This window comes from Parasteatoda tepidariorum, chromosome 4 (genome assembly GCF_982258835.1).
Source record: "Parasteatoda tepidariorum strain Cologne lab strain chromosome 4, Ptep-v5.0, whole genome shotgun sequence".
NCBI lineage: Eukaryota > Metazoa > Arthropoda > Arachnida > Araneae > Theridiidae > Parasteatoda > Parasteatoda tepidariorum.
In genome coordinates, this window is record NC_141758.1 from 9,931,632 (window position 1) to 9,951,151 (window position 19,520).

The 19,520-nt window shown below is 30.9% G+C and overlaps 1 protein-coding gene across 1 annotated transcript in view; it reads left to right on the top strand.

The window, feature by feature from the left end:
- The first annotated feature begins 10,119 nt into the window (after window positions 1-10,119).
- The window catches only part of LOC147810654 (uncharacterized), a 35,545-nt gene continuing 26,144 nt past the window's right edge, over window positions 10,120-19,520 (top strand). Inside the window, exons 1-3 of the mRNA XM_087160452.1 lie at window positions 10,120-10,170; window positions 10,285-10,501; window positions 16,109-17,362. Of these exons, the coding sequence (XP_087016578.1) occupies window positions 10,120-10,170; window positions 10,285-10,501; window positions 16,109-17,362 (1,522 nt within the window). The remainder of the gene's footprint in view (window positions 10,171-10,284; window positions 10,502-16,108; window positions 17,363-19,520) is intronic.

Consider the following 19,520-nt stretch of genomic DNA (forward strand, 5'->3'; position numbering starts at 1 on the left):
TATTAAATCGTAAAATTTTAATAAACATTTGTAATGAACTTTCATGAAGGGGTGTTAAAAAATTTTGACTTGCAATGTGGACGTTGAGATTAAAAGGGGTTGTGGTACCCTTGCAGGGATGTCTACTGCTCTGCTTTTTGACACAGTTCTAATAAACTGGTAGCGAATTCTATAGTAAAATTTGCAGAATACAGGACTAAATATTTACGAAGTTTTTATTTTCATATTCGGAAATATAAGTGATTTCAATTTCTTTAAATCAGATTGTCATTTTATTTTAGAACGTGTGGTAAAACAACTAATGTCAGCAACATCGATGTCTGTGTAAAGTGTATTAGATTTGAGGAAAAGGCGACAAGATTTTAATCCTGGATGATGATCACTGGAAAAAAAAGTGAAGAATTATTGGGTGAAAAAATACCCCTGCTCCATCGCATACAGTATTTTTAATATCTTTAAATTTGATGCTAATTGAAAACCTACAGCTAAATCATACGAAGAAATGAGCAAGTAATAAGCGATAAATAACAGAGTGTACAGTCTTATGTTTTGTTGCTCATTTCTCATAGTTTTTCATACAGATACATATATCTGCATGTAAAACCAAGAGAACCTAAGAAACCAACCTAAGAAAACCAAACTTTTTCAATTTTTTTTAATGACATAACGATTTTCCTTCTATAATTAAACCTTTTAAATGCAAATAGAGTTCGGGTAAATCTCTCGATTTTAGTTTATTTTGAGAGGGAAGATTTATCGTTAGGGATTCCAGGGCTACCAACTTTCTACGCTTTTTGCAAAAATTTATTCTAGTGCTATCTAAGTTAATGTTTTAATGCCTTACTTTTCATTCATTGATAGTTATTTTCCACGCCACTACATATAAGTGATATAAAAATTCATATGCAATACCACTTTATTGAAGCTTTATCGAATAAAGCTACCATAATGTTGCTCAACACAAAATGTTTTTATGCAATGATTATAAATTATTTATCACGATGTAGGGTTAGGCGCCGCTGCGTCGCCCAGGCACCCAATCTTTTCGTAAATAAAGAAAGAAAGAGGCTCTATCGCAATGAAAATTTTAAAATGCTGGAAAAATTACCAACACTTTTGGAAGCTTTGGTACCTAATTGTCTCATTATCATCATAGTTGGCCAGACAGCCCAATGTGAGCTAAAGCCTTCCTCTGAAGATTTCTCCATGACGACTTCCGATATATTTAAGATCTCCAATTTTTTTTCATTAATTGCGAGAAAACCAAACTGCACTGAGTCAGCCCATCTCAATCGCGGCCTTCCCCGCTTTCTTTTTCCAGTAGGTCTAAAAAGCAGTATCTTTTTTATTGTGTTGTCGTCACTCATTCGAATAACGTGGGTGATCCAATTCATTCTATTTATTTTTATGTATTTAATAATATCAAGTTGTTTATAAATTTTGTACACATCAATGTTAAATCTCCTTCTCCAGTTAATGTTTTCATTTAAACCACCGTGTATACCCTGCTGGCAGGCAGACAACAACATGTTTTTTTTTAAATTTCAAATACAGCAACCTTGGCGATTCTTGCTAGCGCAAAAAGAGTTACATAATGCTTTGAGCGACCCGTGATGGCTCAGGGGACAGAAAGTTCGCCTTCCAACGAGGTGGTAATTATTATTAAATAATTGTTTCACCCTGCGAAAAGTTTAAAAAAAAATTGAATGCAACAAAATGGTTAAAATATTAAATCTGAAAATTTTAAGGGTTTCCTAATTTTCCTTTGAAAATTATTTCGCGCTTTAAAAGGAAGGAGCTAACAAATGGTAACTTATTTCTCATTGGCTGAGAATGATGATTTCGTGTGCAAAGGGGAGTAGCTATCGCTATGACGCAAAATGGGCGGAGCGAGGGGACTTTGGGTCTGATTCTTTAACGACGACGACCTGCTCCTTTCTTTCTCGGATAAAGTTAGATAAGGGTTGTGACGTAGTCAAAGGAAAACAAATATATGAAAATACAACTCCTATTTTTTCTGATAGATGGCAGCACTAAATTAAAAATAATTTCTAGGTAATTGAAATTTTTGTTGCCCTTAGAATAAATGTTTTTTTCCTCGTATATTTTTTATTTATTCAAATATAAAAGTATTTAAATATCTTTTCATTTAGGAAAGCAATATGATTAACATTATGTAAAAAAGAAATGTTTTCGAGTTGTTAACTGCGGTTAACAAGATTCTGAAATGCATTAATAAAGATAACGGTTTTCCACATTTCTTTTTTCCTCAGATTTATACATAAATAGAGGTGGAGGGAAATTTAAATATCATTATTTCTCTGTTGTGCTCTTGGCGGTTGCTCATAAAATTATTCTTCAAGCTTCCATTCAAAATGCAAGAAACGTTTGGAATAAACTACGAGGAGGTTTTCGTTTTGTAAAATACGAGCCATGTTGACGATGACAAGAACATATGACTAAAACAATTGCAACTGGAATAATACATCTTATTTTTGAGTGATAATTATTATCTAATCTTTTCACGTGTGCTAATTAATAATGGCAGATAAAAAGCCAACTTGATAAAACTGAACGAGAAACTGTAGCTTTCCGAATAATATTATGCCATAAAATATACAACCTTTAAAAATTTCAGTATCATTAACAAATGTGTGGTGCATAAGAAAGAAGATATCAGCATAATTATGATGTCAATAAAATTATACTATTTTAAGTGAAAATTTCCTTTTAGGGTAGTATATTCAACCAGTGTTTTCATATGACCCCAGAAATCAAGACATGATAGGTCGGGTGACCGAGGAGGCCATATAATTTTTTCAATGTATTATGTATATAAATATATATATATAAATATCATATATATATATATATATATATATATATATATATATATATATATATATATATATATATATATATATATATGAAATGTTAATAAATGTTAATAGAGTGAACGAAATGTTCGGTCCCGTGCCTTGCTATACATGGTTAATGTTATTTTTTGTGGATATAGTGCACCAAAAAAGTGAAGAAATTGCATATAAAGAACTTTTTTCTGTCTTCAACTGATTTTTTTTGTAATAATTTTGAAATTTCTACTTTAAAAAAAATACATATACCGATTTTCAAAACCATTTATAGTGGGGAATGTGCATTTTTTCTTGTTTGCTTCTTTTATCTCACTTTCCCATCCCTAAACAAACAAAGCAGATGTTTCCAACCCAGGTTGGATCAATATGCATTTTCTGTCAGAGGGAATGAGCAATTATTCATTATTGGTCAAAGGGTTGGACACTAATATGTGTTGATAAGGCCCTCATTTCAACTTCTTTTTGCTCTCAGTTCAGTTTAAAAAATCATGCAAACAAGTGTCTCAAATTTAACTATGGTGAACAGTAAACGTAAAGCGTTCTCCATTGATGATAAAGTGGGCAAAATCAGAAAAATTAAAAATGGATGCAATCAAGCTGATATTTGCAGGGAACCAGACTATGCCGGCGGCTCTATTTTCGCCAAATTACAGTCCCTGGCCATATTATTAGAAGCACTGTGGGATTTTATGTCAAATTATAATTATCGGTCGATGTTATGCAGCTGTATAATCTTTACTCGAATGAAGCCGGTTAAAACATGGAGGACTTAGTGACTCGACAGACATAACGTGATTCGGTCACCATTTACTCCATGGGTAGCCTTCAGTTGGTGGGGATCGAATCCACGACCTCTTGCACATTATTAGAGTTAAAACCTAATGTCTGAGAAAAAGTTTTACTAAGTTTAAAGGTATAACATGAAGGACCTATTTAAACTTTACATTCCATAGTTTTAAGAATCATATTACTTCAAACATTAAAATTAGCAAAAAGTATATATAAGCCTCATAATTTTATATAATTTAATTTTATATAATTTAATTAAGTAAAAAAAGTTTTTTGACAACAGTTTTTATCAGAAAATTTTAAGTTTCAATTCGCGATCGCAACACTCGAGTACGCCGTCTAGCGGGAGCCTGTAAATATCGGACATTAATTTATCACGTTTTCATTTAGTTCCATCGAAATCATTGACTGAATCAGACGCCATTTTTTAGCAGCAAATAAGAAACAAAATTTCCCTAAGGAGAAGGCCGAAGAACTTGAAAAAAATCTCCAGAATATTAGTAAATCTTTCAGGAACAGAACACGCCAAACATTTGAAGAAAAATTCCGCAATAATTTTTAATTTCTATTATCAACAAACTTGCAACTGATGACTTCCGATTTCGGATACTGTTACAGATGTGTGTATTAAGGTAAAATGCATTTCTTCTGTCTTCAATTCATTACGAATTAAAGTGAAGTCAACATTGCTTTCGTCATTCCAGTGAATAAATATGAATTCAGAACATACAAAATTGTAATAGTTATAACATATTCTTCTTCGTTATAGAATAGTATATATTTCTGTATCCATATAATTCGGAAAACAACAATAAAAAATTATCCAAGTTTCTTGAAATAGTGCCATTTGCGCTGATTCTTAATTAATTTTAATCGCTTTCTTGGTAAGTATTTTTCAGTTTTGAAAGAATAAGTTCAACTAGAATTCAGCTATTCTGTTTTTAGCTACAGATTCAATTTCATATCTATTATAAAATTTTGCTGTGTAGTATGTTATCTAAAAGTAATGAAGGGATAAACTATGTATCTATTATTTGAGAATAAAGTTTTCAAACAAGGAACTTATCATTTTGGAATTCTCCGGGAATTATAAATCAGGTAAGTGCAATGATTTTTACAATAAAAAATTTGACTGTAAATATTTTTTTTTCATTTGATGATGGTTCTCTACAGAATGGTTTTTTACGTCTGATTAAGAACTATAAGAATAATAAAAAAAGAAACAATATGAAAGTTTTTATTTCAATGTAAAGAATTCTTGAAATCGTTTTTTTATCCTAAGAATTCTTTATTTTCCATTTTTTAGTTTATAATTTTTTGATAAAAATTGTTCTCAAAATACTTTTTTTGAAAAATTAAATGGTATAACATTATGTGTTTATGTATACTTCTTGTATATTCCAATGTTTGAAGTAATATGATTCAGAAAAGTATGGAATAAAAATTCGGACGAATTTTTGAAAGACGAATTTTTGTAGCACTAAAAATGGCGACAAAAAAGAATTGTTTTCTTGTTTTTGTTTCGTCAGCATTCTTTATTTTAAGTTTCTTAGTTTCTAAATAATGATTTTTATTGAAACTTGAAATTTTTTGATAAAAATTGTTGTCAGAAAACTTTGTTTACAAAATTAAATTTCATAAAATTATGAGGCTTATGTATACTTTTTGTTCATTTTAATTTTTGAAGTAATATGATTCTTAAAACTATAGAATGTAAAGTTTAAATGGGCCTTTCATGTTATATCATTAAATTTAGTAATACTATTTCTCGGGCATTAGGTTTTAACTCTTATAAGAATATACATATTTTTTTCTGTTAATGTACAAATATTTTTCCGATGTGTTTTGGATATTCCTTCTCTAATAAAAAGAGATACCATTTTGTTTTCGGTTGTACAAGAAAGAATATCAAGCATTTTTCTTTTTTAAATTTAATTAGTCACAATAAAGAAGGAACGTTGCAATGCTACATGCTACATTAACGACGTCTCTAGAGTAACTGAATGACGGTTCATGTAGAAATCGCAGGTATGCGTCTCATACAACAACGCCCCCTATAGTTCGTTGCGATCGCGAATAAAGATCCTTAGTTAGAAATTAAACAATGTAAGATAAAGAATACTTACAAGAAAAAACATTTTTAAAAAATTCTTCTCATTAGAATAAAAAACTTTCATGCTTTTAATTTTTTTTAAATATATAATTGGACCTAGAAAACCATTCTATAGAAAATTATAATTAAATAAGAAAAAAAAAATTACAAGTAAATTTCTTTATTTTTTAAATTATAACACTTACCTGCTTTATAAATAGAATTCCAAAATGATATGTTCTTCATTTGAAAACTTTATTCTCAAATAATATATACACAGATTAACTTTCAGATGACATACCACACAAAAAAATTTTGTAATTGCAAGATCTCGATATGAATTCCAATATGTAACTTAAAAGCAGAACAGCTAAATTCTCGTTGAATTTTTGGCATAACACCAGAGCAGCAGAAGTTGCTCTAATGCGCCAATAAAGAGAAATCCTGTTGTTTGCACACAGTTATCTTTTGGATTCCTTGTTGCCTTGTTTTCTGATTTTTAGGGCAACGAAAAAGCGTCTATGGGATTTGCCAAAAACAGAACAAGAGGCAAATTTATTTTTTCAGGAGCGAAATATTTTACCAAATTCCCATGACATGAAACTTTATCTTGGTAAAAAAAAGTTTTGGAAATGTTATTTCATTTGGAATCCTATTTATTAGAGTTCATATGGCGACAGCATCAGGTGAAAGAAAATAGAGATTGTTTTGAGTCTATATTAAACTCTATATCCGCCCATTGTCCACCGAAATCCGATTGACTACTTTGATTTAAAATAAAGTGTTTTATTTTATGATTTGTAGCAAACATTTTAGGCGTAGATTGGCGGCACTTAAAAACCGCCAAGTATATAGCTGCGGTAGCTTTAATACGTACGTATTGAATTTTTATTTCATACTTTTCTGAATCATATTACTTCAAACATTAAAATATACAAGAAGTATACACAAACACATGATGTTATACCATTCAATTTTTCAAAAAAATATTTTGACAATAATTTTTATTGAAAAACTAGCTGTACCCTGCGTGCGTTGCAACGCTTTCAATTTGAATTTGAATTTTGTATTTAAGTGTGTAAATGACATTTGCGATTATGATTTGAAATGCAAATTTTATTTAATGGTGAAAAAAAGCAGTTAATTCTCTAGGATATCATTAGTGCATTTTCAAACAGACATGTATGGTGATGCACACGGAGCATGAAACATATTTTGGACAATGATCTGAAATAAGACTGGATCTATGGTGACATCAAGAATTTCTGCTGATATCTGATCAGTTTTAGAAAGTGGTTTTTTTTCAATAAGCCAAATTAGAATGTGTGCCTGAGGCAATCCTCGTTTTTGCCATTCAATAGAGTACACCCAACACCGTGTCTCTCTAAAAACATGATGCTTCACAATGAAATCAAGTAAAGATTATCATTTTTGTTTGAACACACGTGCTGTAATATCATGACGATCCGATGATGATTGTCCTGGTAACAAAATATCTCTAATTTCAACCCAAGCAGAATTGCACGTAAATGTAATAAATAAATCTAGGAGCCCATATGCGAGAACATATGTCATTGCATCCTGTGAGTATTCATACATGTGCCTTGGAGTCCAAGGCACATGTATGAATACTCAGACATGTATGAATACTACATTTGCAGGGAGTCCAAGTTTTTCTCCCTGCAAATGTAGTCGGCAATATAATCATTTTCCCCACATCATTAGGATTAACGTTACCATCATTAATTATTGCATCCCGTAAATGAATGCATTCTTCTGAACGTAATTTGGTTTGATTTAATTTAATATACAGTAGGCGTTCAGTTTCAATTTTCGCATACATATCGACAATGTATTGATGAACTAATTGTCGACATTTTAAAGTATGATTATCAGCGTTTTGGCAATCATTAATCTATATGCATAAAAACTTATTGCACTTGCTTTCTTATTGGTTTTCTCGCCTGTTTGCGGACTTCTTAATTTTATGTTAAAATAATATCCCTCCTCTCCTCACCAAAATAAAATAGGATATTGCAATGCATCATATGATCGATACGTTTCTGAGAACTCTTTGAACGTCACGATTTCTGCGATGAAGAACTGTATCGCGGGAGGTAAATTCTTCGCCAACTATAACAATAGCCACTTCATCCAATGTTGGCGCATTGTATTTTTCTTTGTGGTGGCCTACAGGTGTTTTTTCAGCTCTAATAACAACTTTGTAAATATCGGATGACATTTAGTCTAGGGCAATTGTGAACAGCCTAATTAACTGATTATGTTGATCGAAAAATTTTGTAATACGGTAACAATTTTTCGTTTAGTGCCATTGTTTACCTGACAACTTTGATTGACTTGATCATTTGTGTTATCCATGAAATAAATTTGTAGAAATTTATGATCTGCGTTAGGCATTGAAAGAAGTGATCCTTGCACGATGATAAATTTGGCCTTGCACTTTGAATGTTGGGATGTAATTCTCGTTCAGGATACGTGTAGCACCGAATAAAGTCATTTAGAAACACGAATTGTACCGGCGTATATGCGCCAAAAAATGTTTCGATTGGTTTGTTTGACCTGATACGAAGGTTGATAATGTCTCTGCAGGCGACGTAAAATCTTGTAGTTTCTGTATGCTTCTAGAACAGCAAATTTCAGCTGTTTCATTTTTAAATTTGAGAGCATTACAAAACATACATAATTGATATATTTCTCCGATGATGACACTTGGGGGAAGACTATAGTTTGTTGTCGGATCATAGTGAAATGCACTGAAATTCAAATCAGAGTATTGGCAGCGTCTGAATAGCGAAATGCGTTCTCGGTCGGTTTTCATTCTTGCTTCCCGTTGCTCTGATGTTTCCGACGAACGGGCTTGTGTAGTTCGTAGTTGATTTGTTGACAGTCTTCTTTCCTGTTGCTCAGACGTTTCTAAGGAACGGGCAAAAGCATTCTGTTCTTGATTAGTTTCAAGTCTTTTTCCCGTTGCTCCGATGTTTCTGAAACACGGGTAGTTCTCTTTTTGCGCGCTTGAGATGTCGACCGACTAAGAGCGATTTGCTTAGGCGGCATATTTTTGCAAATATTCTTTCTGACAACGAAAAAGAAATGTAAAAGTTGGCAGTGGTCGCAAATTTGCTAAATCGAAATATCACATACATATTTTAAATAATAAAAAGAGCAATAAAAATGAGATGAATAAGAAATATGAAAATTATAAGATTTAAAACAAAAATCAATTTTATAAATGAAAGAAATAAAATGGATGAATTCGAAAACTTTGCATAAATAAACAAACAAACTAATAGTTTTCAAATGACAACTGTCACAGCACTGAAATCTTCGAAAAGTATATTTAATTTTGCTAACCTAAAATTACGTACTAAATATAAATATTTCTGAAAACGTGCAATTTGAATGAAATTTGCTTTTGTCTTTATATTTATTAAACAGTTTTCACATTACTGAATCCGTGATACGACCAACAATTAAGAAATCTATTCTCGTTGATTTTACTTGCTTGTGCTCACCTGACATAAAGAAAAGCGCGAATTAAAAATTAAAGTATATGCAATTTACTTTAATTTACTTTTCTAAATGAATAGAGTTATAAGATAGAAAATATCACTGTTGTTATCTTCAAGATATTTGAAAATTCAATCGTTTATAGCAAAATTTAAAACAATGGCTAGCTTTTAACCAATCAGAAAATTCCATTTCGACTTTCACTGATATCGCTGGAACGGTTTATCGCACGGGATAAAAAGTATCCTATGTCCTTCTCCTGGCTCTAAACTACCTCCCTGCCAATTTTCAGCTAAATCGGTTCAGCCGTTCTTGAGTTATAAGTGAAGTAACTAACACGACTTTCTTTTATATATATAGATTATAAACTAAAAAACGTAAAATAAGGAATTCTTAGGATAAAAAAACGATTTTATAAATTCCTCATATTAAATTAAAAAAAACTGTCATATTATTTCTTTTTTTTATTCTTATAGTTCTTAATCAGACATAAAAAACCATTCTGTAGAGAACTATCATCAAATAAGAAAAAATATTATTTACAAAAATAATTTTTATTATAAAAACCATAACACTTACTTGCTTTATAAATCCGCAGAATTCCAAATTAAATGTTCTTCGTTTGAAAATTTTATTTTCAAATAATAATATACAGGGGTTGGACAAAAATATGGAAACACCTTGTGAAATGCAAGTTTGAAAAGAAAGATTGATTTTAATGAAATATGTAGGGGGCGCTGGCGTTTTTGATTACTTACGCCACCTATACAACTTCGTAAATGTGCTAAACAGTTCAGTTGTTGTCGGAGTACTGTTATGTGAGGTTGTCATTGCGTTATGTCAGAGTTAACAGACTTCGAACGTGGGCAAATTGTTGGAGCATGTATGGTAGGTGTTTCCGTAAGCAAGGTAGCCGAGGTGTTTAGTGCTTCAAGAGGTACTGTATCGAAGATTTATTCCGCATATTTGAAAAGCTGAAAAACATCATCTGCTAAATCACAGCGTAGACGAAAGTGTGTCCTGAGTGATCGTGACAGACGATCATTAAGGGCAATTGTGACGAAAAATATGAAAACCACAGCTGCAAAAGTTACTGCTGAAATGAATGTTGTGTTACCGAACCCTGTGAGTACCAAAACAATTAGAAGGGAGCTTCATAAACAGGGAATTGCTGGCCGTGCTGCAATTGAGAAGCCACTCATCAGTGAGGCCAATGCCCGTAACAGGAAAAGGTGGTGTTTAAGTCATAAAGCCTGGACTATAGAGACTCGGCCAATGATTCTGATGGAACTAAATGAAAACTTAATAAATAAATGCCTGATTTTTCAGGCCTGATTTTTTAAGGGCGAACTCAAGCATTGCGATCGTGAATATAAAGTAAATAAATATTTAAATGTGCTCAATAAACTACTTTTTTGTGCTATAGGTGAGAAATTATCCCTGATGTTAACCTTAAAATAGGTGAAAAACTGAATCGCTTTTAGTAAAATTTTAAACAATAACTAACGCTTGACCCACCAGAAAATTCCATTTCGTTTTTCGCTCATCCCTATGTTGTATATAGTTTGTCTAAAGTAAGAACTCCCTCAGCCAGAACTCCTCCTATCGCTAGTGTGAAGTCAGCCTAAACGCCATTATGAACTTAAGTGACCATTTTACCTATATAGGTGACAATACTTTTTAAAAAATAATTTTTAATCTTCTTAGGATCAAAGGTTTGAAACTGCATTGTTTTTTTTTTTTTTTTTTTTTTGCTTTATTGAAAAATTGTTTTTAGTACAAAAATTTTCGTGACAATAAAAATAAAATTATGACACAAGGTTGACAAGACAAAATATGAATGCAACGGGAATTTCATACATGATATATAACAGTTGGGTAGTTCTTAAAGAATTGTTGATGCAATCAGTGTCTTGAGATTTCAGACAAAGAGAAATCTTATACATTATGAACCGTTTTATTTTGCACGTTTTTCTAAATGTAATTCAAAACAATAGTTAGTATGATCATATCATTTCTTACAATTTCACAAGAAAAATATTTATATCAAAATTGTAAAGTAATTTATTAAGTTAATTATTTAATTAATTTGAGCTAATATTTAAGGACCGTGCTAAATTATTTCAGAAATAGTGCATAATCCAAACGTCTGTCAATCTGAAATGGTGTCTTTGCATCGGTAAACTTTTTACAAAAATGGCAGCCAAAAAAAAAAAAAACTTGTTTTAACTTTATTTCATAAGAGACACATTAAAAATTATTCTAACTATTTTTTATATATTTAAGTTGCTAACATTTTCTACAAGTGCCCTTTTTGAATATACAGTCAAACCCCGCTATAGTGAACCCTCAAGGGACCGAAATTTTCGTTCACTATAATCGGGAGTTCACTATAAACCGTGTTCACTATAGCGGGGTTTGTCTGTATATTCTATCACTTTACATTCGAGTAAAATAATAATCTAAATAGTAAAAATTGCAGTAAAATGATAATTTTTTTATTTTTATTAATAGTAACTTTATAGTTATAGTGTGTAATAATAGTTTTTTGTTATTGTTATTAAAAGGTGTTACAAAATTTTTTGCTTCAAGAGATTCTCTAGAATTTAAATTTAAGAATTGGCAATATAAAATCATCTTTTTCTGAACTGCCTGCATCTATCTATGGTACAGTATATTGTGCATTACAGAACTATTAGAATATTCAAAAATTGTATACTTTATCTAATATGCTGCTTTAAACTTTACATGGAGCAGTTTAAAAATAATTTTAAAAAGCTTTTCAAGCGAAACCCACGCAATTGGTACATGAAAAATTTTCCCCCCATTTTATAACTTTCATTTAAAAAAATAAGTACAGTTTGATATTAATGAATTTTTTTTGTTAACTTTTTATCATGTGATTTAGTCTTCATAAACACTAGAAAGACTAAAACTTAGTATATACCTATATTGCCCAAAAGCAATCAAAATGACTGAATTGTGAAGGAACAACTAATGTGTGAAAAAAAAATTTCAAATTACTTTTTAATATTTTTTAAGCATTATTTACAGTAAATATGAACAATAAAAAAATTACTTCGCTTGAAAAAAAATTTGCATTACTATTTGTACATTTTTTGCAAATGAAAAAGCAGATAAAATGACTTCCTTCGGCAATCTAGTGTTATAAACTCCCTATCACTCGACTTGCTGTAGAAAAAAAATAGAATTTTGGTGAGATTAGACGTATAAGTAGTTAAACTTTTCTTTGTTTGTTTTTATCAAAACATTTTAATTGATTTCCGGTTCCTGATATAATAAGTAGTTGGACTTCCTCATTTAATGCTTGTTAAGGCAAATCATTATTTGCTATTTTTAAAATATTAACTCAATTGTAAGTTGTCCGATCAATTATATACAATGATTCCACACATAATAATTGCTTTGTTAGTCTTCGTTGTAGTTTCTTCAGCAGAAGGTAAGCTACTTTCACGTTTAATTTATATTTAATTATTAAAATATATGTTTTAAAAATGTTTTTGAAGTGGACTTGAGTGAAAATGAAATAATTTTTTGCTGTTTAAAAATGAATAGCGTATGCCCCATACAGGGACCGATCAAAACAATTCAGGACCAATGCTTACCCAATTGTTCGGGCCGCTTATGAAATATTTTGAAATTAAGTTTCTAAAGAGTAGTCCTAATAATAAAAATAATCTATTCAACTGCGTGATTCAAGAGAAACATTCTAAAAAATTTTGAAAGCAGACAATTGAAGCTCGTTTAAGTTAAGAGTTAAGTTAAGAGTTAAGATAAAGTTCTCGTATCTATATATTGAAGCAAAATATAAAACAACGAAACAATGTTATGTCAAAATAAAAATAGTTTAGTCACCACAAACAATTGAAAATCAGTGATTTTTGCTAAAAGTAGAATTATTTTTTATAGTAAGCTGTAATTATTCTTTTTATTCAGTACTTAAACCAACACAAAGCTAGCCGACTTTTCATTAGATTTAACGATACGTTCTGCATGTATGCTAAAATATTAAGGTTATTACTTATAATTTTTATTAAAAAATGCACACAAAAAATATTCTAAAGAGCAAAATTTGTAGTAGTCATAGAAAATATAAAACACATTTAAATAAGAGTTTATTTAAATATTACACTTTTAAATATACAGTGCATATTCAGTGCATTCACTTAAGCCGTTGACGTAAAAATTGCGCCAATTAAAATTCAGCTGCACTTTCGAATTTGTTTAGTATATGAGTTTGGTTTATCACAATATAAAAAAATATTTTAAAAAAGTGCATTTTTTGAAAAAAAAAACTGTTTCTTTCAGATTTTAAAAAAATAGTCATATTGTGGACTTTTTACTAATTTTTGAGCCCCCCCCCCAGAAAGTGTGGGCCCTTGGTACATACCTATTGGGGCTAATCGACAATCAGGCCCTGGTCCCATCATTTTTGAAACACATGGAGGAGTTTTCGGAAGTGATAGACCTGAGATTCAATAAACCTTTTTACTGCCATTTGTTTCGAGTTTATGTTATGATTAAATATTTTTGGGATTGTGATTGACTTATTAAGTAAAATTAATATAGTTTATAACCCAAAAGCTAATTTGATTTTTAAAACTGTTGTCTTTTGGTGGTGGAACTTAAAACTATTCCGACAAAAAAGAGTTGGTAGTAAATTTGGACGTAGAAATAACGACGAATAACGTACAAGAGAAAGTAGCTCTCTAGTGTTGACCTCTTGATCACACTCTAACCTTTATTGTTACCCTCATTCATGTAAAGGAAAACCCTTCTTTGTATTCCCTGAATTTATCTGTAGATGGTCGGACAAATCTTGGTTTCCCAGCTTTATTTAAAATTTGAAGTTAATATACTGACCAAAGCTTTATAAAGGGCTAAATAATAGGAAAAGGAGTGGGGTCGATTGTAACAGGGTACGATTGTAACAGACCGAAAATTTGGAGTGTCGGGTTCTATATTTGGTTCCTAGATTGCGCACAAGGTGTACTTAATAAATCTACATGAACACCCCTGCTGGCAACCATTTTTATGTACTTTTGAAATAGTTACATCATTAAAGATATTTTCACGCTACGTAAGTACTTTTTTTGATTTTAGAATATTATATTGTAACAAAGTAATTTTGTTTAAACAAATAAAAAATTTTAACCGAATATGTAATTGGACACCTTAATTTACATTTCAGAAAAAAAAGATTAGTTTCGTTAATTAACTACAATTGTTTTTAACAAATGAAGCTGAAATGGCGTCTTGAGGACGATTGTAACAGTAAGTAAAGAGACGATTGTAACAGCTGAAAATAAATAATCTTAAACCATTACTTAACTCTTTAAGAACCACCAATAGTTTCCTATATCATTTATATTATGTAGCATGTGCATTATTTTATTTTTCAACTTTCACAGCATAAATTAAAATTTTTAACCTCTTAAAGTTAAAAGTTTAACCCTCTAGGTCTCTGCTCATTATTATTTTTACTCCTAAAATATCATTACTATTTTGATCAATAAAAAAATATATCACAACTATGATAATATGTATAATTAACTATGTTTTAGTTGAATTTGTGAACTGTTACAATTGACCCCGTAAGTGGGGACAATTGTAACAGGTGCACGACTGTCAAAAATTGTTAATAACTAATATAATAACATTTAAAAAAAGGTTCTTTTTTTTTCTAGTAGAGGATAGTCTACTTTACTCGTCTGTCAGTTAATACTAATAATATATTGGATTTTTTGTTAGTTAAAAATAGTTAGGCAAAAAATTTTACGATTGACCCCACTCTTCCCTACTGTACTTCAGGCAATTAAATTCATAAATGCGATGAAAGTTTTTTTTTAATTCAAAATTTTAACTTCCTTATTTTTTAGTCATGTTTAATTATTACATAAAAATGATTCATTTTAGTTTTCAGAACTTTTATGCCCAATATCGGATATTTTTCTTCACATTTTGATTGTGAAGCTCAAATCATAAGTAAGGTGCTTGCATGTCATCAAACTGCTCGAAAGATTGCTTGAATAGTATATTTTTATTTTTCTTATAATCTTTCTTTGTCATTAGAAATCCTGACCAACGACAGTAAATTGAATTAAATTTTTATATAGTGTAAAGGCATACAAACATAAAAAAATTTCTTAAAATATGTTTCCTCTTTTTTCCCTAGTCTTTTACGTAATAAAATTAACCTATTTGATCGAGTTACAATTTATTGAACGCGTTGTCTCACGCGGCTATTATGAAACTGCACTGAACTTTTTTCTTTTTCTGTCTGTTAAAAATATATTTATTTTCCTTTTTTAGGCTTTTAGAAAAATGTATTTTAATTTTTTACGTTCTTTTCTTTTCCTTCTTCTTTTCTTTTCTTTCTTTTTAGTCTTTTTAGAAGAATGAGTTTTAAATTTTTACTTTCTTTTCTTCTTCCTTTTCTTTCTTTTTATTTCTTTTTTTCTTTTCTTTCCTTTTAGTTTCGTGTCTGTTTAAGTAACCGATTGCCGACAAAGCAAAAACTGTCAAAGTTTGGATTGGTGATAAAAAGGCTAGAAAGTTCGCTTGTATAATTTAGGAAAGAAATGCAACTAGCATCGGCTTCATGATCAGTTCGAAATTTAAGTACTCTCGCTAGAAAATTTTGTCGAAATTAAGATTGACGATAAATAATAAAAAATCATAGAACTTTATTTTAAAAAAAAAATCAAAAGTTTTAGTTCTAATACCTATTATTAGCCTACAGTTCTGTAACTGAAATCGATATTTAATTTAAAGAATTTATTTTTTTTTATTTTTTTTGTTACAGAATGTTCGTTGTTCGAATTTCAATGCGACGATGGAAATTGTATTAGTGATGAGCATGTTTGCGACGGAGAGGAAGATTGCGAAGATAACAGTGACGAACGCGATTGTCATTCCAGAGTTTGTGACTCAGAACACTACTTTCGATGTAGAAGCGGGCAATGCATCTCTAAATTCTATGTATGTGATAGAATGTATGACTGTGCAGATTACAGTGACGAAAGCGATTGCCGTGCATGTGACTTAGAAACCGACTTTCGATGTAGAAGCGGGCAATGCATCTCTAAATTAAATGTATGTGATGGATTGTATGACTGTGCAGATGGCAGTGACGAAAGCGATTGCCGTGCATGTGACTTAGAAACCGACTTTCGATGTAGAAGCGGTCAATGCATCTCTAAATTCTATGTATGTGATGGAATGTATGACTGTGTAGATGACAGTGACGAAAGCGATTGCCGTGCATGTGACTTAGAAACCGACTTTCGATGTAGAAGCGGGCAATGCATCTCTAAATTAAATGTATGTGATGGATTGTATGACTGTGCAGATGGCAGTGACGAAAGCGATTGCCGTGCATGTGACTTAGAAACCGATTTTCGATGTAGAAGCGGGAAATGCATCTCTAAATTAAATGTATGTGATGGATTGTATGACTGTGCAGATGGCAGTGACGAAAGCGATTGCCGTGCATGTGACTTAGAAACCGATTTTCGATGTAGAAGCGGGCAATGCATCTCTAAATTAAATGTATGTGATGGATTGTATGACTGTGCAGATGGCAGTGACGAAAGCGATTGCCGTGCATGTGACTTAGAAACCGACTTTCGATGTAGAAGCGGGCAATGCATCTCTAAATTAAATGTATGTGATGGATTGTATGACTGTGCAGATGGCAGTGACGAAAGCGATTGCCGTGCATGTGACTTAGAAACCGACTTTCGATGTAGAAGCGGGCAATGCATCTCTAAATTCTATGTATGTGATGGAATGTATGACTGTGTAGATGACAGTGACGAAAGCGATTGCCGTGCATGTGACTTAGAAACCGACTTTCGATGTAGAAGCGGGCAATGCATTTCTAAATTAAATGTATGTGATGGATTGTATGACTGTGCAGATGGCAGTGACGAAAGCGATTGCCGTGCATGTGACTTAGAAACCGATTTTCGATGTAGAAGCGGGAAATGCATCCCGAAATCACAAGTATGTAATGGAAGAACTAACTGTAGAGATAAGAGTGACGAATCAAATTGCGGTAAATAAAACTTTATCTGTAGTTTAAAATATATGACAGCTCCGAATCTGTTCATTACTTCGCTCCCGAACATTCCAGATAGCAAAATAAGTTTTATTTTCACTCACCAAAACCCTTTTACTGTAAACCTAAAAAGGTTTGTTAGGTGGTTTACTAGTAAGCCTTGTAATCTTAAGACGAGATCAGAGACCATCTGGTCTGTTCCACGCACATTACCCTAATCCGAAACCTTGTAAAAACATTCTTCGATATAAAAACCTTAAAGCTAGGTTGACCTAATGTTTTCTAGCGTGAAAACATCCTTTAATAAAACTAGTCTTAAGGTGAAAATAATATTAAATCTAGGTCATTACAAAGTTTCGTTTTGCAAAGTCTTGTATGCTCAGCTGGAATCCACCCTGCCATGAAATTTTAATGGACAATGCAATTTCATCCTTTCGCTAGTGTGATGTCAACTAAAATGTTATGATGGACCTAAGTTTTAAAAAAAACTTTAAAAAATATTATTCTTAATCCTGAGAGGCTTGAAACTGAAATATTTTTTGTTTTATTGAAAAAAGGTTTTTAATACAATCATTTTCGTGACATTTAGATGAAAATTCCAACACAAGGTTGCCGTAAGGTTACTTGTCCTCTGGGTACTGACATTATTTATCTAGTAAAGGATTATGTCGACAGGCTCTCGCTAAAGTTTCTGCAAATGAGCTAGAGTGCTGCTCTTACTGCTTTTGCAGTCACATTTATATGTCAGTTTGGACGATGAATAAGAAATAGAAACGAAAATCAGATAGTTATAAGTGGCTTTTAGATTTGCGAGAGCAGACCCTTGACACAGATCAAATACCGGAAACCCTCATTTATACGTATATATTTTTTTTCATACGCTCTAATTAATTTTCAAAATTAAATTTTCAACTAAAATATGTGTAGGCAGTTTTAATATAGCCCAAATTAAGTATTCATAATCATTCCAAACATTGAAATTTACTTTTTGGACAGACAAGTAGTAAAGTCAATGTAGGAAAAAATATGTTAAAATTTTTTTTAATGTAACTTTTAAATTTATATTTCAGAAATATATATATAAGAATTTCACCTTACTGTTACATTTTTATTAGACTTAAAGGCTTGAAATTATAGTACAAATTTTCAATTTGTTGGATTAGTCAGTACTCTTGACAAACTAAGAGCTTATATCTTATCATTTGACATTTCTCAATGTTTGAATAACTTTCAAAACTTAGTTCGTTCCAAAACGTTTCACAAGGTAATTAGCTAAACTTTTTTTTGTTGTCTTCTTTGATGTTTCTTCTTTCGAAAAAACCAGCCCCATTTTGCTCATACTGCAAAGGTGAACTAAATATACAGAAAAACAAAAATTATGTTTTTTTTCATGTTTTCGCGTTATTTTGTAATATTACTTCGGAAATATAATTTGCTTTTCATTTTTAATATAAAATTACGAAAGTTATAATATTTTCATTGCTATATTTAATTATTTAAACTTGCTATATTATTTATTTTCATTTTTGCTCGCCACATTTCAGTCGCCATTTTATTTTTGTTGGTATTTTTAGTGTATTTCAAAATTTCAACTGTGAATTCAATTTACCTGCACAAAAAAGCCCCAAATTTTGAAACAAATTTCATCGAATTGCTAATTTTGGCCACGAAACCTTGGATGCTGGCCTACTGTTCTGATGTTAGTTTAGATCCCTTCTTTTTTTAGTATATAAAAATACTACAGAAATCATTTGATACAAAAGAGAAAGTTTATACGAAATATGATTTATGAAATTTCATATAAACAATATGAAAGTTTAAATTTATCAATAATTAAGGAAGAATTGAAAACGAGTAAAATAAGAATCAAAATGTCATTTTTTAAAGCAATTTTTTTTTAAAATAGCTCGATATTAGTAAAAAATATTTCCTGCATGAAATGAGGTTAGTACAGTTTCATACAAAAAAAATGATATGAAAACCTTTTTTTTCTACTCAAGGGAGTAAGATCGAAAGTTTATAGTTTAAATAATCCTATTTATGTGGCAAGACAATCCCTTCTGAAAATGTACCATACACATATGGCAAATGTAAAAATTTTTTGGAAAACTTGCCATAGGTTTTCCATAAAAAAATGCCATAGGATATTCCTATG